This window comes from Pithys albifrons, chromosome 15 (genome assembly GCF_047495875.1).
Source record: "Pithys albifrons albifrons isolate INPA30051 chromosome 15, PitAlb_v1, whole genome shotgun sequence".
Taxonomy (NCBI): Eukaryota; Metazoa; Chordata; class Aves; order Passeriformes; family Thamnophilidae; genus Pithys; species Pithys albifrons.
In genome coordinates, this window is record NC_092472.1 from 18609955 (window position 1) to 18635475 (window position 25521).

General features: G+C 46.5%; 1 protein-coding gene across 3 annotated transcripts in view; it reads right to left on the reverse strand.

Moving 5' to 3' along the window:
* FNIP1 (folliculin interacting protein 1) overlaps positions 1 to 25521 on the reverse strand; it is a 64943-nt gene that overhangs the window by 32453 nt on the left and 6969 nt on the right. For 2 of the 3 annotated variants that reach the window (XM_071569903.1, XM_071569901.1), the window contains exon 2: positions 5943 to 6069. In XM_071569903.1, the coding sequence (XP_071426004.1) occupies positions 5943 to 6069 (127 nt within the window). Of the gene's footprint in view, positions 1 to 5942; positions 6070 to 12393; positions 12770 to 25521 lie in introns of those variants that run through there. The other variant, XM_071569902.1, reaches the window with a different exon arrangement.

The window sequence follows — 25521 nt, forward strand, 5'->3', positions numbered from 1 at the left end:
AGTGAAATTTTAGATGCTACAAATCTCAAGATATTATGCATCAAAGGAGTGGGATTACTTGTATTCCAATATAATGGCCCAAAGATATTCAAGCCAGGTTTCCAAAAATAAAAAGGTAACCTAATTATTTGAGAACTGTACAAGGGAAAGTTTCAAAGTTGTGAATTTTCCTTCCAATTAGACATAGTTGCATCCAATCAGATCCCCAGGCAAGGTGCTGCTGGGGTGCTCTGGAATGGCCTCCTTTGCTGGAGAGCAGAACATCTGCTGGAAGGATGCCCTGGCTGTCACAGCTCTCCCTGCTGGGGCCACGCTCTCTGCTCTCTCTCTGCCAGCTCACTGCAGATACCACCCAGCTCCAAAGACTCCTGGCAGTCCCAGTTCTTACATTAGAGGTCACGGTTTGCTGAAAGCCTTGGAGACCTATCAGGTGGTTCTGAAGATAACTTAGAGAAAAATGCCTTTATAGTATGATGGGGTACAAAGGAATTTTCTTCCTCAGTTCTTCTTCTGGAGTCTCTTTTCTCCACATCTGTCAGCAAAGACCTTTGACTGTTTGCCACGAGGTCAGTAATCTCCTCAATGAGTGGAAAAAAAACATGCCCAGTGCTGTGAAGAGGAAGAGGAATTTCTGCTGGGCAGGCTGTGGTTTGTGGATAATAAGAAAGTTGAAAGGAGCCTGATGTGTTGAACTGAATCAGACTGTGTAGGTGTGTCAGGGCTGGGAGTGACAGAAGGAAAGAGAAATGTCATCAGATGCTTTCCTCTTTTCTACCTCTCCAAATAGCAGGTGTTCAAATACCATTGTGGTGGCAGTGATAGAGAAATCTGTATTTCCAAGCAAAGTTGCTACTCTTCAAGAGCTCTGTACCTCATTTCCAGAACTGATTTTGCAGCAAAGCTGAGAAATTATTTCAAAACAGATAAATTAACTCTTTTGTTCTATTAATATGCATTTGTCTGAAGGTGCAATTAAATGTGTGCATCCACCTAGGACTTGGGAGTAATCTGGACAGGCATTCATCCCTCCCCTTCAATGTTGCTGTAAAAATCAGGTATCTCTCTTAAAATGCAGCTGCCAAGTGCTGCAATCTCCCTTTGCAGAGTTGTCAAGTTCCTCTGCTACTCTGAGGTCACTGAAAGAAGTGGAGACATCCCCGTGCTCCCCCACCCCATCAGTGTTTTTCCATTTCTGTTCAGAGAGAACAAGCAGAGCTCAGAAGGTGGGACTTGATCTCTGTGCTTACAGCTTTATCCATCTGCTCAGCCTGGCTCACTGGAAACCTGTCCCGAGAGCCAGACAGAGTCCAGAGGCTCCATTTCACACAACTCACCTAAAAGCAAAAGGCTCACTATCCAATTACTAATCCCTCAAAGCAATTTGCTGTTCAACATTTATCCAGTGCTGAAGTATATTAGAACACGTGGCTAATCCTGGCTTGTTTCAAAGAGCATGCCACTTCTCTGCTTGGGGATAAATTTGACATTTGCAGTAAAGGAAATTGTTGCTGTAGGAGATCAAATATCAGGTGACCTTTTAGTGAAATTATCCCGAATGTAAAGACTCCCAGGTTACATGGAAAAGTGAACTTTCCAGTTCCCAAATCCCAATTCATCACTGCACCTCTAGGTCTCAAATTCTGCATCCCAGGACACTCTTTCTCTTTCATTTCTTCAAAAACCAAACCCAACGCTGCTTCTGAAAATCCCCTTTTGCCTCTGAGTCCTGGCAACAAGTCCCTCTCTCTGCTCCTTGTCTTTCCCCCAAAACTCGAAGCCCTGCTCAGCATGGTGCAGTTTGGCTCTTCCTTCCCTTCCTCCCTCCTCTTCCTCATGGTCCCTTGACACCACTCCCTCCTCCCTGGACTTCACACCTTCCTCTAGGCTGACCTTTAGGCTTAGGAAATCTTTTAGCTCTCTCACATCCAGCAGCACTTGTTTCAGCCAGATCCCAAATGGTAACCAGTGGGTCATAAAACCCCAGTGGACAACACAAAAAGGAGAACAAAGGAGGCAGTTGATGCCTGTCCCTGAACTCTTTTCACCTGCTGTCACACAAGGTTCCCCTTCCCAGATGCTCCCTCGTGGCACCATTCCCATGGCATCCTTATCCCAATCAACTGCCAGCCCTTGGAGACAAACTCCTCAACCTCCAGCTGGCCTTTGCACAGTGGCATTTATGGGGACACAGCTCAGTGCCACCCAGCAGAGCAGTGCCAGCTGCAGTGCCAGGGCAGCCAAGCAAAGGCTGAGCCCAGCATGGCCAGCCCCACAGTGCTGCTCCTCAGTGGGGAAAAGGGGCTGCCTGTCCAGGTGCATTTGAAATTCGAAGCAGGGCTGGCAGCACAGCTCTGGGAGGAGCACAGCTCTGGGAGGAGCACAGCTGTGCTGACACACAGCTCCTGGCTGGGAACAGCCCATGGGGGGTGGGTGAGACCCTGCAGGGCACTGTGCAGGGAGGGGATGGGGCTGGCATGGAGGGAGGTGCTGGAGGAAAAGGAGCAGACAAGCACAGAAATGACTCTCACATTAGAAACCAGTCACAGGTTGTAACACTATCACCTGCAAACCCAGTAATACAGTGCCATTGGAAACGAGACACTGACTGGTATGAGGAGCAAAAAAAATAACTTTCTAAAGGAGACAGTGGCTCAAACTCACAAACTTGCCCCTAGAAGTACTTTGATACCCAAAAGTCCAAAGGATGTGGATGTTTGGGAGGGGACTGAGGCTGTGTAGTAAAGGCATCAGAAATATCTGCTCCTCATACCACGCTGCCCTGGTACATTCCATGTGCAAATGCCTGTTCTGATCCCTTTGCTCATGACCTGGTGTCATCACAGGGCTGGAAAGGGCAGCCACTCTCTGCTGGGATATCCTGGAAGAACTCAGACATGGGAGTTATCCAGTCTTCTGATGCTGGGGAGGCAGCAGCCTTCCCCCCCTGCTTCCAGAGCCTGGCTGATCCACAGCCCATGGGACACCAGGGAAGGACCTCTGGTACTCAGCACCAAAAAAGGTATAGGACTCACAAAGGGGATCTCTCTGCCTGCCCCATGCCAAGCACCCACAGCTGTGGAGCTCTGCCTGCCCTCGCTGGAGGTGCCTGGCACAGCCCTGGGCCAACATTCCCAGTGCTGGAACAGCTTCCAGCCCTCCCAGGCACCAGCCTGCAGTTCAGCTTCCCTGGCCAAGATTAACTCCAGCAGGACCTGGGCAAAGCAGGAATTCTCCTGAGCAATGGCCACGCTGCAAACTCTGAGCTGCCTTCGGTGTCCTGCTGTGCAAACCCTCCCAAATTCTTGTTCACCCAACCTTGAGCTTCCCTGGAGATGGGAAGAGGCTGCTCAATATCCAGTGAAACCACAAAGTCCTTATTTGTGTTACAGTCCCATTTCCCTCATGGATAAGATGAACCTTTACTAATTAGAGCTCAGCTTGGTGTGAGCACAAACTCAGTAGTTTTCACTCATCAAAAAGTCAGAGCTTCCTGTTTCATTTCTTGAAACATCTGGAAAGGTTTGCTCTGAGGCTCCTTGAATTTTGCAACCACACCTTCCCTTATAGAATTCAAATGCCTGAGCCACATTCAACCTTGGTCCACTGTACACAATCTCTACACATATGCAGAGATTAGACATATAAACCCCACCAAAATATATCTCACCTTGCTGCAGGCACACAACTCTTAAATTCTAATTGCTTTCATGTCTCATAAGCAACAGAAAATGGGAACTGAAGAGCACAGCAACCCAAAGCAAACTGAAACCCTCTCTTGGTTCTCCACATCACACTGATTAGACTTCAACCAGAACAGTCTGGCCACTGTCAGGCCCCCCTGCAGATCTGCCCCCACCCTCCCCAGGGGTATAAATCTCATCAGGAAATGTTGGGGGGAAGAGATGCAGAAAGCAGAGGCTTTTGTGGGGTGCTGAACAGACACCCTTTCAGCAGGGAGAGTGTGCCCAGCCCACACAAGGCTGGCTGCAAAAGGGCAAGGGTGTCTTGGAATGTGCTTAGAGCCAAGATCTGGCTTTGTATGGGCAGGGTGTGTCTTTGGTCATGAAAATCACGATAAAGAGCGAGAAAAATACACAATGCAATTCCCTGCAAATGGCCAGTGTGTCCTGCTGACTGCACAAGCCTGTTCTGAGCACACAGCAGGTCGAGCTGAGGACTCTGCTGCACGTTTTTACCTGCAAAGTTTTGTTTTACAAGTGTTGCCTCACATGACATTATCTGAGTGCTGCAGAAGGCAGGGACCACAGCAAGCAAATGCTTCAATATATCCTCTTTCAAAGTCTCCTCACACCATGAAAAATAAGAAATATATCAAGCTCCTAGAGATGAGTTCTGGGTCTTTCAAATGCCCTGGGAACAGTTTTTCTCCAGCAGTCTCATGTATTCATTTCACAGAGTTGGTGACTGCAGCTGATTCCCTCTCCCTTAGCAGAGAAAGAAAGGAGAGATTAATATGGAACCACATCAGCTCCATTATCAGCCATTTATCCTCTTGTTGCTGAGCTCCCACAGTCAATGATCTTTCTGAAATAACCCAAAACAGTGAAGTCTGCAAGTTCAGTGTGCAAGTTCATATCCACCTTAAGGAGCCTTTAGGCTTTCAAGGAATTCATTCCATATGGCAAGAGGATTTACACTGCACATCTTTTTTATTAATGAAGTAATACTTTATAACTAATGAAGTAATAGTGATAAGCACAGACAGCAATTTATACCAATAAACCACTTGTAAAGATCTCTTGTCTTTAAAATCCTGTTTTCTTGGCAAGTACACCGGGAAGAACAGGAACCAATAAAACCATTCTAACAAGTTCAAATTAAAAAGAAAGATGCAATTTTTTTCAACACATGTGAAACTTCTACTTCACAAATTCTCTGTAAGAACTAAGAAATCAGGATATTGTTTCATGGCTATAAAAGCACTGGAGTAAACAATGGAGAAACCTGGAAGTTTGTGCCTGATAGACACAAATTGACCTCAGAGTTTTGGAAATTGGACCCAGGCAGCACCCAGGACCAGGGTGAGGAGCAGCTCAGGCTGGCAGCTCCCAGCAACAGGCTGGGACAGTCTGCAAAGCTGGGTGAACAACCTTCTGGCTGTACTCCAACACCCAGCAGGAGAACCAGGGCTTGGGGGGAGTGAGTGCTCTGTGTGCTCCTGCTGGCAGAAGGACCTCAGCAGGTCCTACAGGGGAAAGCGACTGGAATCACAGATTTCAGTTCACACCACACCTTGTGCTTCCAGAGCTTAAAATGGTTTGGGAATGCTTCTAGAGATGGTAAAAAGGAAGTTGAAAGCAGCAAAATAAGCTGTCCAACCTCACACCAGCACTTACAATAGCACTGTGGCTGGAAATGAATCTTCTGGCCAGAGCCCTCAGGAGGAAGTATCCTCATCTGACCGCACCATTGCAGTTTCAATTAATAGATTACCATGCAAGCCAGGCCAAAATGAAAAACAGAGGAAAAGTTTTCAAGTAACTTTGTGTGAAAGAACTGTCAGCAAAGCATACAAACAATTGGCAAAAGCCAAACAAACAGGACACAAGAGCACACAGGACTGGGAGGACCTTGTGATTATGAATGCAGACCCCACCACAGCTCCAAAGCAAACCCATAAATACCAGTTCCTGCCCTGCCTCAACCCCCAGCACTGTTTGCTGCAGCCCCAGGAAGGAGCCCTTCTCACTGAAGGAGCAGAGAGTAGATGAGCCCCACAATAAAGAGATCACTACAGTATTTAAAGCTGGTAAGAGTGAAACCACTGAAGCCTGGATAATTTGCAACTTCACAGGCATTTAAATATAGCCCTGCACACAACACAGATAAATGTCAATGTGAATAAAGCAGAACATATGTGCTTTATCGAGTGGCCATCTGAAAATTCAGCCTATAAACATGGAAATCAGCAAAGTACTCACCGACACTGAAACATCCTCTATTTTCCTTTTAGCACTGGAATCAAACAAGACATTCCGTCCTCTTCGTTCGCAGTCCTGATACACGATCAGTCGGATCTGACTTGGGTCAAACTCGGGCAAAGGCCAGCTTTAATTAACAAACAAAAGAGCAGAAGGATCAATTACCACAACTCTTTATTACACTGTTATTTCTGCATTATCTGTATATGCAACTTGATTAAAACATAAAGCCAAGCCAATGCAATGCCATTTCACAAACCCCTTTGATCCTGTAGCCAGAACTATCCCTTTTGTTTTGCTTCTTTCCCCTACATGTGCCAAATTACACTGTCATAAACTCCTCCAATCCCCTACAACCACATAAACTGATGTGTGCAGCATTAATAGATCTTGTGCTCTGTCTCGTGATGTGTTTGCTTCAAGTTCCAGCTCTTTAAAATCAAAGTCGTAGAAGAACTCAGCTTTTGTGTTTAAAGACAAAAGAACACCAAGAAAAATAATCACAGGATGGTTCTCCCCACTTGAGCCACTGTGACTCAAGGCCATGGTCAGCAGTCCTAACACACCTATTGCCAAAGTGGTTTTGATTTAATGACAAGGGCAGGAGCTTTCCTGAGCCTCTGCCCTCCCCAGTGCCGCTGTTCCAGAGGAGCTCTGCAGGGGAGAACCTGCAGGGCTCAGCCTTGAGAGCCAGGACATCATCCTGCCTGGAAGGGTGCCCTGTGGCCATCAGCTTAAATTGCCATTTGAAAAGCCAGCAGTCACGTTAAAGCCCAGCCAGCATTGCTGTCCACTGGCTGGGGAATCCATTTGCATTGGTACCTTCTCTGTTCTTGGAAGATGGGAAACAAGACACCTGCTCTATCCATGAAACCACCAGGAATCATCTTTCAGCTACTTCAAGAGCCATTTCCTCAATCAAGTGAAATTCCATCTTCCTTATCCTTGGCTTTTAGGCAAGGAGCATTAGCATGAAACCCCAAGAAGGCAGGAACAAGGTGCTGGAACTTTCCAGCCATTAACAAAGGATTCGGGCTCCCACTTTACACAAAGAAGTTGTACTTTTACTTCAGCAAAAAGTCACCCATGGTCTGTATTAGAGTAAACCCGACAGGCTGGACTCCAAGACAACGGGAAATTTTCCTCTGCTCTAACTCACCACCCAAAAGGTTTCTGTCTCTGCACTCACACCTTATGTGACAAACATTCTAATGATGAATTATGACCCAACAACTCCTATAATTGCAGAAAATCAGTTTGATCACCTAAGCTGTCGCTGCCTATCAGAAGTGCAGGTACAGTCTTTACAACTGGTGTAGTGCCAGTGAGGTGAAACTAAGCATCAAGACATACAGTTGCTCAGTGTCCTGAGAGAGGAAATCCATTTCCTAATCTGCCCAGCCCCACCATTTAGCAACAGGAGAGAAAAACAGAAGCTGCAGAAAAGCCGGTGTGCAACAAATGTCAAAATCGACTTATTACAACAAAATACCTTGAGCAACTTGAAGCTGAAATAACTTGATGTCTAGATTTGGGGTCATAGAGCTGCCCACCCTCTCATTTGGGCACCCGAAGCCAATGAGTCCCCAGCAGAGGGACATGCCCACAACGAAGAGCAGACACCAAAGAGCAAATTCTGTACCAAAACACGAGCACAGCGACAAACTTAGAGCTGAGTGCACATTTCCTGGGGGCTCTGCTGATGGAACAGCATCCATGTATTTCAGTGAAATCAGTGAAAGTCTACAAACTAGATTTTTTCCCCAGATAGGCCACTGTGGTTCCTATACAGACACTGGGTGACAGTAACAATGAACTGCTTGCCAAAAAGGTGCCATCACTTGCTCCACCCTTGCAAGTGTCTGAATTTCTTTCACACTCAGACAAAAGCTTGTCTTCCATTACCTACCAAGTCTGATATTTGACTTTGAAATTACTGGCAAAGACGGGCAGTAGCTGTTCCAGATCTTAGGAAAGCCTTATAAAAAGCTCCAAGAGCAGATTACACACTAAGAGGAGAGAAAGCTAAATATAAAACTCTTGCTGTATTCAGAAACATATCTGATCAAGGTAACAAGAGCTTGTTTACTTCTCAGCTTCTTCACATGACACTTTAACTTTCTCTAGACAAGCATTTAGGAGCTATTATCCATCATAATTTGTGATCATTCCAAAGAAGCGTTATCTCTGTTACATAATAGAATCCTTAAGCACATTTCAGCCTTGCAGAAACATTCCCTGGCAAGAGTGGGCCACTTCCCAAACCAGAAGAGCCTTTCGGAGAGCTGGGGGAAAGTTCATTTGGCCAGACAGTAAACAGAGGCAGCCTGGCACCTCCGACTCGCCCACCACCCCGGGCAGGCAGGACAGGCAGCAGCTCTGCCTTTGTTGTCAGCAGGTTTAAAATACCCTTAAGCTTGATATCTGGACAGATTATCCCCAGAAAGGCAGAAATTCCTGCGTGCAATAGGCAGGGAGCGATCTCCAAACAAATATAACAGGGCAGCACTCCAGAGCTCCTCTGCAGGCAGATGAAAACTGACCTAGATCTGCTGTTTATAAATGGAAACTAACTTTGACATTTAACTGATGTTTTCTTGAGATTCTTACAGGAAAAGCAGGAGACGCAGAATCAAATATTCTGGCAATGTTAATGAAAGGTGAGTCTCCATCTCCCCAGCTGCTCTGGAAATGAGTTTCCTAAGGAGGACTTTTCCCTGCATGACCTATCTGCCACTCTTTCATCTTTCCTTGAGACTGATTAAAGAAAAATACAAAAACCAAAACCCACAACCCCAAATATCTTTCACCAGTGGAAAGATGTTTTGCACACAGTGCTGTGAGCTCAAGGAGCAAGAGAGAAACAAAACCAAAGCAAATTCCATTGGAGCAGGACAGTGTTCCTGGGGGGATCTCCACCACACGTGGGGACTCTTCTACAATGGCATGTTCAGAAATACCTCTATGGGGTAGAAACCCACTGATGTACAAATGCTGTATGGGATGTCTCAGAAACGAATCCCACAAATCCAGCCCTCACACCATGACAGACTGGGCAAGGTTGGAAGGGATCTCTGCAGGGCACGAGGTCCAACCCCCCTGCACTGATGGCTGTGCAAGTACAAAGTGCAAACAAAGGAATTACCTGGGACAGAAGGGAAAACTTCCATGTGATTAATGATGAAATTATAAGAAACTAATAATAACAAAATCAAGGCCTAAAAAATGATATTTTAATGCATGTTCACACTTAAGCCCTACTGCTGCTCAGCTCCTCATGTCTTTACTCCTTTTGTTTCTCTGCCTTTTCTACCTTCAATCATGAGGAATATTACCTGTAGCTTATATTTACAAATCCATTACATGCTTCCTGACACCTGTACTGGGAGATTCATGGCAATCCAAATGCTCTCCAAGGATGGATTTTCCTGTGTATCCAATTCCTGGAGTTTGTTACTGCCATCAACATTTCTCAGCAAGAACTGAATGGCTGTAAATTGGTATTTTTTCACTCTGTGCAAGTTTTAATGGATGAAACAACAGACAGAGAAATCCTTCATTACCCCTCCATCAATTAAGATACAGGATTTTCCCCTGTAGTTGAATACAAGTACATTCCTTCCTCCTCATTCCCACTTCCAACACAAACAGCACTTCTTTGTTACATTAAAGGTTTAGCTTAGTATTATTTTTCCTCCTACCTGAGACTTGACTTTTAAAATTATTTTACATTAACACAGCTTAGATAGTATCCAATAACTTTTTAATAAACACAGATGCTTCAGAAGCCTTAAAGAAATGCAACTGAAGCAAACTGATCAAGATATCAAGCAAGCAGGAATTGTAAAGGAGTTTTCTAAAAAGTGAAGTTGCTCAAAACCAGAATGTGACTAAACATTGGAAAAGTAAGTTGAAACTATCAACCTATTGTTTTCCTACATCATGTTACCCATAGTTATAAAAACTGCCTGGTGATGAATCACTTGGAACTATTTTTAAATGCATCTACGCAAATGATATTTATAGTTTATGCCAGCTTATCTGTTCTGCGTGGTTTTCATGTTAGCACCTTTTTAGAGGGTGACAGGAACAGCCAGGCAGAGCAGACAGCGGGGCCACCTTGCCCTGTGCTCCCCTCACAGGCTCCTTAGCTGAGCACAGGACACAGGGCAGGGATTCCAGGGCTTATCTCCACTCCTGCAGATGACTCTCCATGTACTATCATTGTTGCAGGGGTGCTCAGGCCCAGCCAACTTCTGCCCAAGTGCCTGACAGAGACTGTGTCTGCCTTGGAGAGCTGATGTCGTGAGTATGAGACTGTCCCACTGAGTGCACTGGCATTCCAGATGCAGATTATCCCACATTCCATGGAGATGCACATCCACATCCAGGCAGGCTCATTGTACCTCCAGAGCCAGCAGCACAGGATCCTGCAGTGCTTCGTTGGAAGGAAGGGTGATCAGATCCAGAAGGAAAAGGGTCCCTGCCCAGTCCAACCATCCTGCCATACTCCTCTCAATGCTGAGATGCCTTTTCCAACATGGAATTTCCTCCTCCTGCCCAAACTCTTCTGGAGATTTCTATTACATGTTACTGGATTTTCTTTTTTCTTTTCCCTTTGAGTTGATACAACACAAGTTGAGTACACAGGACACACAGGGAGGGTATTTTATGTATTTTGCTATTTCCCTACTGCATTTCAATAATTCACTTATTATTTGACCATTATTATACAAAAACAGATGCACAGACCACTCTGAAAGAGCACAACTAATTTGTAAGCAACAAAACCAGAACTGGATTCCAAGCAGAACTGCATGTTAATGAAGTTTCCAGCTTTGAAGACCATCTTTTTTTAGAGGCACTGACAGGTTATTTATTTTTTTAGCAATAACACCTGCAATGCAAAAGAACTTTCTCAGGATTTACGTGACAAGGATAGTCCAGGCAGCACCTCCAATTTACAAAGTTGGCATTTTAAGAGAGATACTCCGTTTAAGTGCTGGTGACATAACACACAGTAAGGCTGTGAGGAGGAAGAAGATCCCTGAAGCAGACAAACCACGGGGCCTATACTTAGCAAAAATTTTGCAAGATAATTGTCTTTAGGAGAGCTGAGGTCACATCAGGGCTGAGTGACTGGTGGGGAGCACTTGCTGATGCTGCACAGAAAAGCAGGGCTGGTGCCTCGTCCCGGGCCAGGGAGGAGCCCAGAGGGTGGGATGGGTGGCACAGGAGTGACACTGCCCTCTGCCACCCTGACCTTGGCAGGTCTTTCACTGGAGTCCCTGGATCAGAATCTGGGCAGTGTGGAACAGCAGGGACCCTCTGCATCACCTCAGGGACAGGCACCCTGGGCTGCTCGCAGAGGTGACACGTTGCAGGTTTATCACACGTGTGTTGCTTTAACACAGATTAAATCCCAACCTCCCCTTTTCCCTTCTCACAGGAGGGTGGCCCATCCCCGGGCACCGCAGCCCTGTGCAGGTCAGCTCCCTGCTCCACCTCTAAGTCTGGCTCAGTCTTTTACCAGCTTAGCAATCCTCACCTGGAATAGCTGCTCTTCTTGAGCTCCAGGAAACTCGTGCTGCTTATGCTGAGCACACACCGAGCAGTGGGCACCGCCTGCATCACCCAGGTACTCACTGGCAGTACCATAAACCTGGCCCAGGACCTCAGTGCCTTCCAAGCTCCCTGGCTATGCCCCTTTCTTTAGCTGAGTGTAAAGCTGACTTTAGTTTGTTTTCATTTTTTATTCCCAAGTCACTTGACTCTCATTAAGATACCTAATTTATACTCTAAAGTCTAATACATGAGCCAGATGCCTTTCCACAGGCAAAAAGACATAATATTTACAGGTTAGGTGCAGCCTAGTCAACACATCAATCATACTCTGGAGTGTGATATTGAAAATAAGTTGGTAGGAAGGTTTTGCTAAAGATGTGTAGCATGTTGAGTAACTTGGCAATTCACACAACTTCAGAATTTACAATCAGTATCAGCAATTTCATAAAATATTTTTGTGATTACTTCACCTGCGTCATTTTAAGAATCACCTGCTCAGCTTTTAGCTGATTTAGGCAAACATATGCATGCAAATATTTGCATATACACACACAAGCTCCATGCTCGTTTGAAATACCTGCTTTAAATAAAACCACACACAAGCAAGACACACACAGCTCCTCTCAGTTCAACTCACTAGCACTGAACAATGTTTGACATTATTCAAGCAGGCTGCACTTCCCTTTGCAAAATTACAACAGTTAGAATCAATTCAGGCAAAAAAAAATAGTCGTGCCATTTAGCATGAAATTATAATAAGAATCATAAAAAAAAGAATAAATCTCTAACAGTCTCACATCTCCGGAAAGGAAATATTTTCATCAGAGGGAAAACAATAAGCTTTCAGAAAATTAAAATAATCTCAAGAACTGTGCAGTGACCGTACCTGGGAAGCATCTTTGTCCCCCGAGCAGTTCCACTTTTGCAAATCCCTCTAAACTCCTGTTGTGCCCGGCTGCCAACTCAGGTTAATAATAGCAATGAGCCATATTCATCCCAAACCACAAGACTGTCAGGTGACATACCGAGAGCTCTGAATTTAACTCAAACAAAAGCCTCTCCAGGCTGCAGCGCGAAACGCTTAATCCCAGCAACAGCATCCCAGAAACCACCTTGGGGGCAGCGGCTGCGGGGTGTGCCCCGCGCTGGGTCCCGCATCCCTCCCGCACCGCCGACTCTGGGCTGCGGGGCCGCGGGAGCCCGAACGCTGCTGTCCGTCCGTCCGTCCGTCCGTCTGTCTGCGTCCCACCACGGCGCCCCGGGAGCCGCGGGGGTGCGGAGCGCGCCGGGACCCCGCACAGCCCGCACCAGCCGCACAGCGCCGGGACCCCGCACAGCCCGCACCGCTCACAGCCCGCACCAGCCGCACAGCGCCGGGACCTCGCACAGCCCGCACCAGCCGCACAGCGCCGGGACCTCGCACTGCCCGCACCGTCCGCACAGCGCCGGGACCTCGCACAGCCGCACGGCTCGCAGCCCGCACGGCTCGCAGCACAGCCCGCACCGCCCGCACCGGCGCTCCCCACCATCATGTGACCGCCCGTCACCGCGGGCCACCTGCGCCCGCCATGCCCGCAGCAATCAGGGCAGGGCCCTTCGCGAGGTGCCCCCAGCCGCTCTGCCCGCTCCCCAGCAATCCCTGCCCGTTCCCACATCCAGCCCTGCCCGCTCCTCATCCATGCCTGCCCGCTCCCCAGCAATCCCTGCCCGTTCCCACATCCAGCCCTGCCCGCTCCCCAGCAATCCCTGCCCGTTCCCACATCCAGCCCTGCCCGCTCCTCATCCATGCCTGCCCGCTCCCCAGCCAGCCCTGCCCGTTCCCACATCCAGCCCTGCCCGCTTCACTATCCCTGCCCGCTCCACTATACCTCTCTCCATCCCTGCCCTCTCCCCAACCCTGTCCGCTTCCCCCACTCCTGCCCTCTCCCCCATCCATCCCTGCCCTCTCTCTCCCCATCCCTGCCCTCTCTCTCCCCATCCCTGGTCCCCATCCATCCTTGCCCCATCCCTGCCCTCTCTCTCCATCCCCAGCGCTCCCGAACAAAGCCAGCACTGTACGCTCGGCAAGGGCTCATTAATATTACACGGGAGACATCGGGAACACGCGAGACAACTGAGTGGCAATAGAGGGGCGAACGAAAAAGGTGCAATAATGTCCCCAAGGAGCATCCGGGCAGCCCCACGGCTGCAAACAAGGCTCCCTCAGTGCTCCGCTGTCCAGAAACCACAACGGAGCTGCTGTTTAACAAACTTCCATCTCTTAAATGGCAGGGGAGGGATGAGAGATGCACAGGAAGGTGATGAAGGAACTGGGCAACCCAAAAACGCAACGCACATCAAAAGCCATCAAAGTCTTGTCAGAGGCAAATGTGGGGCTAATCACTTGTGCTACCAATTCTGCATTCCTCGGATCAACACAACTAAGACATGAAAGCAGAAAGCTGCAACATCGTAACTCCTACTTCAGGGTTTTTTCAGTGTCTGAAACCCTACAAGTTTTGCCAATAATCTGAAACAGAGAAGCAGTACAAACGCATTTGCCATCAGGATCTCCTGTTCCACTTGATCATGGGCTCTGGCCCCCAACACCCAACAATCCCAGGAGTCCAGGTGTTGTCTGCCCTGTGGAATGGATTCCACGGGAGAACACCAAGCTCCCTCTTCTGCTACCCATCTCCTAGACTGAGTTCAGGGAGAAATTCTTAATCTATTGACACTACAGCAGTTTTGCTGCTGTTTTATAGGAAGGTAATGTTTTTATGTTTGGTGCTGGGCAAGTGTTTTGACACAAAAGCAGCAAAACTAAAGAGATAAAACCATTATCTATTGTTGCCATGAATGCTTTACAGGAAGTTTCTCATTTAGAAATGAAGAGTTGAGGCCCTGACCCCACAAACACATACAACATTACAGACTTGGCTTGTCATACACCACTAGTGCCAAGGAATTCAATGGAATTACTCACGTGAGCAAAATTGGGCATGTGCTGTTTACAGGAGAGCCATGACCTAAACCCAAGTCTTGCCTTTAAAGTTTAACATGCCAGGCTTAGGGAAATGCAGGCATTAACATCTGACCTCTCCCACCTCCTCCATCCAGCGAAGGAATGTGCTGCTGTGCACAGTAACCTTCCTTACCTGTGTGGCAAAGGCACCACTCTCTAAAGGTTACTGATGTCAAAAGTGACCTTTTTTTCTGAGAGATGCAATGCTGAGAAGTTCAGTGCCATGTATTATGTAAACACTTATTTACAGGAGTAGCATCTAAGGTTTCCATTTTACCTCAGGGTAACCTGATGCGCATTAAAGACAAGTGCTTTGAAAGCAGACCCAGCCTCCATCCAACAACTGACCAGGAAAAATATTGGAAGGAATTTCTCTGCAAATAGAGACAGACTCAAGTTGTACAGAGAGTAAACAGTGCTTTAACCAGATCAGTGAATATTTACTGCTTGAGGAAGGACTTCAGGTACTCAGTGTTTGTTCATGCACCATTCCCATATCCAAGAAAACACCCAGGCCTCTCTAAGATGAGATATGCACCATCCTCTTCTCTGGGTGTCTGTCCAGGCATCTCTTTGAAAGGGTAAAGGCTTTATATTTTTATATGTGTGTAAATTCGAGCTTGAAAAACAAAGGTGGTAATATTACCCTGCATCAGAAAAGCACTGAAGTTCAAAAACCAGAACAATCAACAGCTGCTGCTGTAGCCCATCACCTCCCAGGGAGGCATTTCAGAATCCATGCACACCCACCTGGCTGCAGGTGGGGAAGTTGTGGGTGATGGTGTTCAAGCACATCCAACAGCCCAGAGCCCAGGGGACTCTGCAGGGCCCTGTGCCCAGCTGGGGCTGTGGCACATTCTTAAACACACGTGAGCCAAACACATCCTCAAACCCAAACAGCACCAGCTCTCTCTTCATTTTATCCAAAGGCATTTCTGAAAACGTTTAAAGCTACTGCACCTTTTGGGTATAAATCATCTGATTTTAAACTGAGCAGACAACAGGGTTTGCTCCAACCGCAGCCTCACAAGCAATGAAATGATTCATTTTTGGTCTTCTCTGCCTTAACGAGTTTTTTCAGCCTTCCTCCTGAAGGAAGGCTTCCCTCACACGTGTTGTGAGTGCACACAACAAAGCCAGTAACTGAGCCAAGAAATGTTTATTGCTTAGTAATGCACAAAGGTAGGAGCTGGAAGCCACACGAGACAAAAAGAGAGAAAACCAATTAGGATTTTATTTGAAATCCGACTAGAAATACTTGGACATCATTTCTCTACAAAATACTTTAGTAGGATTGCCACTGAGCTAGACTTGTGAAAAAAAGGGCTTTCTGTGCATTTTTGTATCCCTGCAAAAAATATTTCACTGAATTCCTCACTGCTGGAGAGGAAGAGTGGAGGGATTAAAGCTTGAACCTCCTGTACACACCTGGAGCACACACAGACCTGCACACACCTGGAGCACACACAGACCTGCACACACAAACACAAGAGCAAGAACCAAAACAATGAAAAGGATCACTGCAAACAGCCCTCAGGAGTTTCAGAACTTGGGCCCCCTTTTCTTTAAAGGAAACCAGATTTTTAAATACTAAGAAAAGTGCTTTTGATACACAATTAAAAAAAAAAAAGAAATCAGCAGAGACGCAGAGGTTGTACATTCTCCATTCACAGGATTCTCACCACCAGCACGAGGTCTCATGACTGGAATAAACTGTCTCTCCCAGCACTGTAAAGGAGCATCAGCATAACTACAAATCTGCCCGGGAGCATCCCTGGAGGGCAGGACATGGAACATTATCTCCCTTTTAAGAGCTGAGACCTCAGCAGATTGACCGGCCCCTTCACTGCTGTAATTTTTCAAGTCACGATAAAAGATGTGGAAAATAAAAATAACTATCAAAGTAAAAATCTGATGCATGGCTGAGCCACTGGAACATCGGTGTTTGTTTTGTATCACATTTCCAATCGCAACCTACTATAAATAAGACACGGAACAAACCTCCATAATACCAACTGGTACTGCAAGACAACAGGGCATTTTCCCCCTGCCAAACAGTTACTTCATTGTGTGCACTCGGGTGTGCAGAGCACAATCTTCTGCTGCAGCCGTTAAAAGAGTGTCAATAGTTCAGTATTGTGTGCGTTTAATGAAAAGTTGGGGAGAATAAAGTTCCAATACAAACTGCTTTTGATGAACACACAGAGCTGCTGGAAATAAAGAACCCTCTAAAAGCCCCCAGAATTACCCAGTGTGGCAGGGCAGGGCTGGGGGGAGGGCTGTGCTCCCCCCTTTGTGCTGCACAGCCCTGGAGATGTCACGACAGGTTCGACAGTCCTGAAACCCACACATAAAACTAACCCATCAGAACAAGATCAAGCTCACAAGCTTGGATTTATCAACTCCAAAATTTGCTTGGGAACTTAACAGTTAATTGAGGCTTTCTATTTTGGAGATCGTGACTATTAAGAGATGAGACAATGAAGAGAAAAGCAGATTTATTACAGTCAAGGCTGACTGCAAGGCCTCTCTTGCCATGAAAATGAAGACATCCTAGAGGGATCACTGTAACTCCACTATTGCTGTCAACCCTAATATTAATAATAACAACAAACCCTTGAATGACTCCTGATGGAACAAGATTACTTTGGTTGAGGACTCCTAACTTGTTCATATTTTTAACAGACAAACATTGAATTCCCTGTATTTATCTTCAGCTTAGTGTTTTTAAGGCTTCTAATTTTATGCACTTCCCAGAAACTGTAAGGACTGTGGCAGTTTTATTCTTTTTGCACCACTGGAAAATGAGATTCTCAGTACATGGTTTCAGGAGATACTGAAACAAAAGCTGCAAGGTGCATAACCAAACTGCTGGTGTGTTTCAGCTGCGATTTCTGCACCCAGAAAACACACCAAAACAAGCTTTTTTTTTAAATCAGATGTATCTAAGATTCTTCACAGGCTAAAAGAATGTAAACAGCTGCATTATTTATGTCATGCTTTTTACCCTGTGAGCTGTGCTGGGGTGGGCAATGCTGTGCCCAGGGGCAGCGGGTCCCTGCCAGGGACCCCAGAACCCCCTGGGCTGGCAGAGGCAGCCAGGACAAGCCCTGGTGGGGACCTTCAGCCTGGAAATGCCACTCCATGGTGTGCCCAAACCTCTGGCACCCGCAGTGCCACACCTGGGAAGCACCTGGTGCAGCCCCTGGCACCTGCTGCTGGGTCAGGCTGCAGGGAACCATCTGCTCTTGCTGATTAAAACATCCTGTAATACTTGTTTTGGGAGTTTTATACAGGGAAAAAATATTGCCTTGGTGGTGAAAGTCATGCAGCTGGGGCAGCGTGGGGCTCGGAGCATTCCTTGGCTGCAGGCCACGGCCCTGGCATTGATTAAGGTGCCTGCACTTGTGACCAGGGATAACTGAGAGCTCAATAAATCTCCAGACAAGTATTTGCCACTCAGAGATGGAAAGCAATTGTCGTGGACCTTCATAACGAGATGCAACCAAAAAAATTGCAACTAATACTAAAAATCTCAGGAATCCCCCCAGACCATTCCCAACTTCCTTGTCCAAGCATTCCCAACTTCCTTGCCCATTTTTGGTTAAATTTCCAGCAGTGTCTAAGGCACAAGGACTGTATCTCCAGGCTTTCAGCTAAGTCATCCCCAGAACAAACTCAGATCAATCCAATTTCTCAACATTTTGTTGAGTACTTCCAAGTCTTCCTCCCCTACCCCAGGTCTCATTTATCAGCACAGGCAGCATTGCTTTAGCTGAGGTTCATGTGATATCCTTTCCCTTGGAAAAAAAAAATCACAAAAAAGCAAAGCTGCAGCTGTTCAGGGTTCCTTGGACGAGGAGGAAGACAGATGTAAGTAGTTATTCTCCAAAGATTCACAGGGATCAGAGCCTGAGCAGCATTTTACTCTGTCCCTCATGTGACTGTTTAATTAGGTGTTGATTCACTCAGTCATGAGACACAAGGAAACAGGGCTGCAAGCCCCAACGTCAAAGAAAATGTAATGCCTGTTCTGCCAGTTTCTGTATTAGCAAAGCACAAAGGGGACATCCAGTTCTGAGAAGCAAAACTCGTGTTTCCTTGCCCATAAACCAAATCATCAAATCACTTCAGCCTTCCCGTATTAAAAAAAAAAAAGGGAAAAAAAAAAGACATGAATTATTTCCGAGGAAGATGCTTGTGAACTCCCTAATTGTTCTCCACTGTCAGAGCTGGGACCAGTGTGAGTGTCCAAGGCTGAGCTCCCTGGCCAGGCTGAGCAGGGTGTGCCCTTCCATCTGCTAATCCAGGTCCAGGCTGCTTCGGGATACTGGGGTTGGTTTGCTTGCTTTTGGAAAAAAGAATACAAGCCATTTTGCTATGGCTTTATTCCTGTTGTTAACTGAATTTCTTAGCACCACAAAGCTTTTCTGTTATGGGGTCTGGTTGCCATAGGAACAGGCTTTAAAAATATCAAAGAAATTTTCAGCACATGGTAAACCAATTTCACAAACTGTGTGTTTGTAGCAGGACAAGCTGGCGGACAATTATTTGCATGTCCTCAGTTCAGCTGAGGTTTGGCGTGGGGATAATCCCAAAATGCTGCTCTCAGTCGAGCCTGGGGTTGTACAGGACTAAGTGAACTTGAGCTCTGTATGTCAACAGGTCATTTATCAAGGCAGTCACATAAAATTAACAGATGACAATCATTTTTCCAATGAAGGTGACATTTAAACTCAGTGTGTCACTAAATGGATTAAATGCCAAAAGCTTTTTTCCCCAAAGAATACTACCCTAAACCTTTGCTTTTAAACATCACGTGTTTGCAGTCTCACCCTCCTCATTTGTGTAGATTTTACAACTTATTTAAAACACACACCTGATGCCAAGCACATGAGCAGCTTCACTGGGAGCAACCAAAGCACTCACAGACTTGGAGCACATGCCTAAGCAGAGTGCTGACTCAGCCTTACTGCCCCCTCAGACTGCACCAAAACCCCTTCTCAGTTACACAGAACAACTGTAAACTAAAGAGGATGATTGTACAAACACGTATAACAAATTAATATCTGTGGAATGAAATCCCAGGCTGCCCCATCCGTACGTGATGCTCATTCACACCGACATCCCACGAGCCCTAATGATAGATCCTCCCCCTGAATCAGCAGCTGTCTGACACCAGGGGGTTGGTCACATGCCATCCAAGCATCTCCAGCACCTCCAAACGTCCAATGCAATGCCTGGCCCAACTCTGCAACCCTCCTGCACAGAGTGGTTCCCTCCATTTGTGACCACTCAGCCCAGGAGCCTCCAGCCCATCCCCTCAGTGAAGCCTCAGAACCACCAACCGCCCAGTTCCCTGCATTGCAAGGAGGCTGCCAGGCTCTGAACCAGAAACAATTAAGAATGATTTAATACATCTGCCACATAACACTAATGAATATCTAGGTGGAGTGGATTGGATCTATCCTACAGCTGCTTTTCAGGAGGGAAGAATTTTCTTGGCTCCAACCCATTGACTGAACATCCCTCCCTTACTGGCTCTACAAGTCAAACAGGCCTCTACTTAATTTGCAGAAGGGATGAGATCTTGATTTGCACAGATATTGAAGAGCCCAAAGACTACTGTGAGGAGCCCAGACTGCTCAATTCTCCAAGGCAAGAGTCATGCTGCTCAACTGTTTTCCAAATTAAGCATGCAAAGGTGACCTGAAACTATTTCAGGTAGATCTATATAGAGCAGACACTAAAGACATTGCTTGACTTCACTTTTATGTAACTCATAAGGACATGAGGACAAATAAAAATCAGATGCTTGAACAAGCCACATGGCCATCCAACTTCATTTAATATTGGTTAAAAAACACAGACTGACAGAATAATGGAGCAGCCACAAACTAATGCACTAAAACTGTGATACCAGAACAGTTTGGAGCCCCAAAGCAGAGGAGCACATAAGCACGTTTTCAGCTATCAGCCAAAACCTGCTCAACCTTTAAACCAAGCCTAACAAAGTGCTTTACTGGGTTTGCTCTACTGTGCTTTGCTCACTGCCACAGGGAACTCTGAACCCTCAGGTCTTCTAATGTTCCCTTCAGTTTTCTAAGTCTCACTACATGCTCACAGTTTCGGGTTTCCAAGAATGGTAGGAATGGAAAATACAGAGTAGGACTGGCCTCTGCCCAAGCTTTTCAACACAACTCTCCATCTAGAGGGATTTTCCGCTGCAGAACAACTGAACTCATCAAGTATGGCTGAGAATCCCACAGGACAGATCCATGGAAGCTCCAAGCATCTGCTGAGCACAGTCCCTACATGTCCACAGAGCTTTCCTTCCTGCTCAAATCTTTGTCTGTGATAAAGAAACTGCAGGTTCAGCTCGGTGTGCCCTCCCCGGGTATCAGCACAGAAACTCACTCCAAACACACACCTTGCTTATCATGGGATTGAGCTGGAACATGCAGTCCAAGCCAGCTCTGCCTCACAGAATCAACAGAATTAATTGATAAAACTTACATTGCTGCACTGGGAGAGGCTGTACTTAATCAAGATTATATATGTATATTTAGTGGATGTTCAATAAACCCCTTTTTGCCAGCGGTAACGGATTGGATGAGAAGGCAAATGCAGACACTCCCAGCCAATCTTGCCAGCAGATCTCACACTGTCCACAGGAGCAGCCCAAGGATGTGGGATCCCAAAGAAGCTGAGAGCTGCAGGTATCCTGCTGGGAACCAGCCACAGCACCACATGAAGCTGTTTATTCCCCTGAATCAGCAGCAAAGAAAGGCTCACGTGCTGGGCAGCAACAGCTGGGGATGCCACCAGGGCATTTTGGACCGGGCTGTTCTGTTGGATTCTTTTTTATTTTATACTGAAAGGAGCAGTTGGCAAAGTAATCACTCCCTTGGCTCCTCATTTCCCTTTTCCCTTCTCCTGCACGTCACTTGGTGTGCCACAGCACCAACCCCAAGCAGGATGGGCCCCACTGCTGGGGCAGGAGGAGCAGGGACAGCACAGCCCCCAGGGAACCCACAGCAGGGCTCAGACAGGGCAAAACTGAGAACAGAAAAATGGAAGGGAAAGCGGGCTGGGCTTTAATCCTCTTCTTCCTCTCTGTGTGTGCATGTGTGTAAACATGAGTTTCCAAAGCAGAGCACAAGCAGGGACAGTGACAATGGGGGAGAACATCAGGAGGAACAAGGAATCCCAAGCAAAATGGATCACAGGATCATTCAGGCTGGACTAACCCTCCAAGATCAGTAAGTCCAACATTTGCCCAAATACCACCATGCCCATTAAACCATTAAATTCTGTAAAATGTATGTATTAAATCCCAGCAGCACCATCCCACTGCTTCCAGCTGCACCTGCACAGGTACCTTTGTAACTTCTGAACACAGGGCAACTCCCAATGTCACCACTTCACATTCACCACACTCACTTCACACCCAGCATTTCCAGCCTTTCATGTTCTGTACTTAGCAGCTGTCATCATTCATGTTATCCAAACAAAAGCCCACTGGACCCCTCTCCCCTCTGCTTTACTGTCACCATGCAGGTGTTCCCTGTACATTTTCTTTTCCTCTGTTTTCTCTACCCATACAGAGAAGAACAATTGCCATTTGTGAATTTTACCTGTCTTGCATGGGGGCAGAGACCAATGTCACCTTCTGAGTGTCATTTGACTGATTTGTCCTGCTGGCTACTGACAGTCTTTAAATGAATACAAATCCAGGTGGGGAAAACACCACCAAACCCCCCAAAAAACAAAAAACCTCCCACCTGGGGTCTTACCTTCTGACCCCAAAGTGAGAAAAAGTCTTACATAACACACGAAAACAGAAACTATTCAGCAGCAATGTGAGCATTCTTCAATTGAAAAAGAAAATCTGTGACATGTTTCAAAATAGCGACATTTTCAGGCTAAGCAAAATTATTCATTTGTTGACAACTGCACATAAGATACTATGAAAAAACCTACTAAAATTTAAAGCAAGTAAATTAAATTAATCTCATACCAAAGTCATATTTTTGTTTATCTGAAAAAAGTTTGATAAACATTTCTTTATATAAAGATATAATTCTGTTTTAGTCTCAAAAGAAGTTAAAAGTTGCTTCGATTTTTTTTATTCTATAGTTTTTCATTATGTCTGTTTTGGAGGGAGAAAAAAAGAGGTTAGAAGTTCGTGATTAGCATCTCCTGGCTGACTAGAAAATACGTGCAGTCAAGAAACCACCATACTCATTTTCACAGCTTCTTAGCCCTCCATGCTGTCAGTAGAACAATTTCCTTTTCTCCTAAGCAAGTAGAGTAATTTCCAGTAACTCACAGCAGCTGAAATATGTTTAAGTACTGAAAAAACCAACCACCTTTTTCTGTCTGACTATTTAAGTTTTATGTCAGAGTTTGGGCTGCTTTTGAACAGAAACACAGTTGAGCACTGTAAGCCAATTCACTGTCCTGACATTTGAGGCATTTCTTTAACTCTGTCTTAAGGGGTAGTCCTGTTATTTTTCCTGTAGGAACAAGAAAATTCTGGCAGGCTTCTTCTTTAACAGCCTCTCGGATGCTCAGATAATGTCACTCACCCAGAACACGCTCGCCCCGATGTGCAGCCCGTTCCTGCACACCAACACACAGCTGATCAGCCACACTCAGCTCTCATTAACACCTGAACCAACCCAGCTTTTTCTATCCATTTCTGCTGTCAAGTTTCATGAAAATGAGTAAACAAACCACTCAGCCAACTCTCCAAATGTCAAGAAGGTTTTCTAGTTAGGGCTCCACAGGGCGCAGGAAGGGGAGTGCAAAAATACCCAACAGGATCCTCATTCATTTCCCATTAGCTGCTGACACGTGATGTGCTTCCCTCTGCCTGTCCCACCTCGTCCATCACTCCCCCAAACAGGGCAAACTAAGCCTGCTGGCTTGGGAGGCCTGGCCTTTCCCTGGGACACGCACAGGACAGGACAGACAGGGGGATGCAGCAGACACTGCGTGTTTCAGTGCTCCCCAGAAGGCACAACTCAGCGGACAGAGGTTTTGATAGTCTGGTATTCCCAGCAGTCCAGGACTGGCCTTTCTTGTGGTCACACTGCAGCTGTTCTCTGGGCACACTGTGGAGCCACATCACCCTTCAAGCCATGCTCTGGCTGTCCCCAGGGCCCTTCTGCCAGGCCCCCAGAAAGAGGAGGATGACAAGGCACCAACGGCACCCATGGCACCAACGGCACCCATAGCACCCACGGCACCCATGGCACCCACGGCACCAACGGTACCCATGGCACCCACGGCACCCATAGCATCCACGGCACCACCGGCACCCACGGCACCCACGGCACCCACAGCACCCACGGCACCCACGGCACCACCGGCACCCACGGCACCTCCCCTAAATTACACTCAGCTTTCCCCAACTTCTCACAGCCTCCACCAGACACAACTGAGTCGACCAGAAGGTTTAGAAATCACTGAGTGGAGCACAGGACTCACCACCATTTCCAGAACTACTGGGGCTACAATAAAGCAAAATAAGAAGGCAAATAGCAAAGCAACTGCTGCTCTGGGCAATGCTCAGGCAACAAGTTACCTTCTCTCTCTCTCTGAGTGGAAAATGACACAGGAACTGGGGGGAAGATACTGCTCTGGCTTAAACAGGCACAATGCCAGGACCTGAAGTCAGGGCTGAACTGTGCTCAAAGTTTCTTCATTTATCAACTAAAACAGATGGCAGAGAACTGTAATTTGGCTCCTGTTTCTTCCCAGCTCTATGTCACACAAACTGAAAGAGTAGAGGGTTTTGGTACTAGCACAAGTTCTATGTTTTGTTGACATTTTGGCTGGAGCAAGGGAAAATACATTTGAAGTCTCTGTGAGTGAGGCACACACAGATCTGGAGGAGCATCAAACACCATGAACGTGCAAGGCATGCTCAGTACCCACAGAAAGGAAACACGATGGTTTCTGTGATGTCCTTTGCTTAGTTTAGGCCAAAATCAGCACTGATGATGTTGTGGAAAGACCCTGAAGAAACGGAGCAGCAGCAGTGGCGTGTGACAGACCATCCCCACGCCCCCAGCACAGCCCACCACAGGGCACTGCAGGGCTGCTCTGGGCAGGCTGAAGGGGGCTGGGGTACCCAGCCCTGGTGGTTCTCATTGACTGCCCTTCACCTCTGCACAATCGCAGTTTCTTTCAGCGCCAGTTTCAAAGACAGGTAACACATGAAAGCCGGTGGATACTCAGATTATCACCCCAAAACCATCAGACAAGACTGTTACAAACAAAGAGTTTTTACATACAGCTGAACTGCTGAAGTCCGAGGGTTTAACTGCTTGGTAACGACTATGAAATTAGTTTTTCAAAGACAGAAAGCTTTACACAAGCACATCTCACAAGCAGATGCACGTTGCATGAGTGCACCCCTAGTACTGTATATGTAGTTGGTGGAACATTTTGTGCTGCAATTCACGTGTTTGAACAAGTTTCTCTGCAGTGCATTGTGTTCTGAATAACAGTATCTCCAAGAGCTATCAGTTTCAGAGAAGAAAAGGTCGTTCACACCAATGTGCAGAATTGCCACAGTTAAAAGCCTCGGTTGAGCACTAAGCAACAGCACAACACATTGTTGCAAAAACAAATAAATCCTTTCCCATACAAAGACTACATAATAACCATTCACACGTCTGTGGAGCAGAACACATTGGGTCAGGTATTGTAAGAAATTAGTGGTTAGTCCTGTAGGGATTGCCCCTTTTGAATGTAATGGTTATGGTCGCATTTCTTTGGCACAACAGAATCACGTGTGTATTCTGTGCAAATGTATTTCCCATGTGTGAATTCTGCCACTCCTCAGTCTAAGCTGGAGCAGCCAGTGCACTGAGTCCTTTAGGGTAAATAAAATTACTCCCTGTTTTTAATGGGCATAACTTTTCCCTCCCCCTCCAGTAGATATTTTATAGATTAAGGTTCTTCATCTAATATCACAAACACAAAATTTTTCAAGTC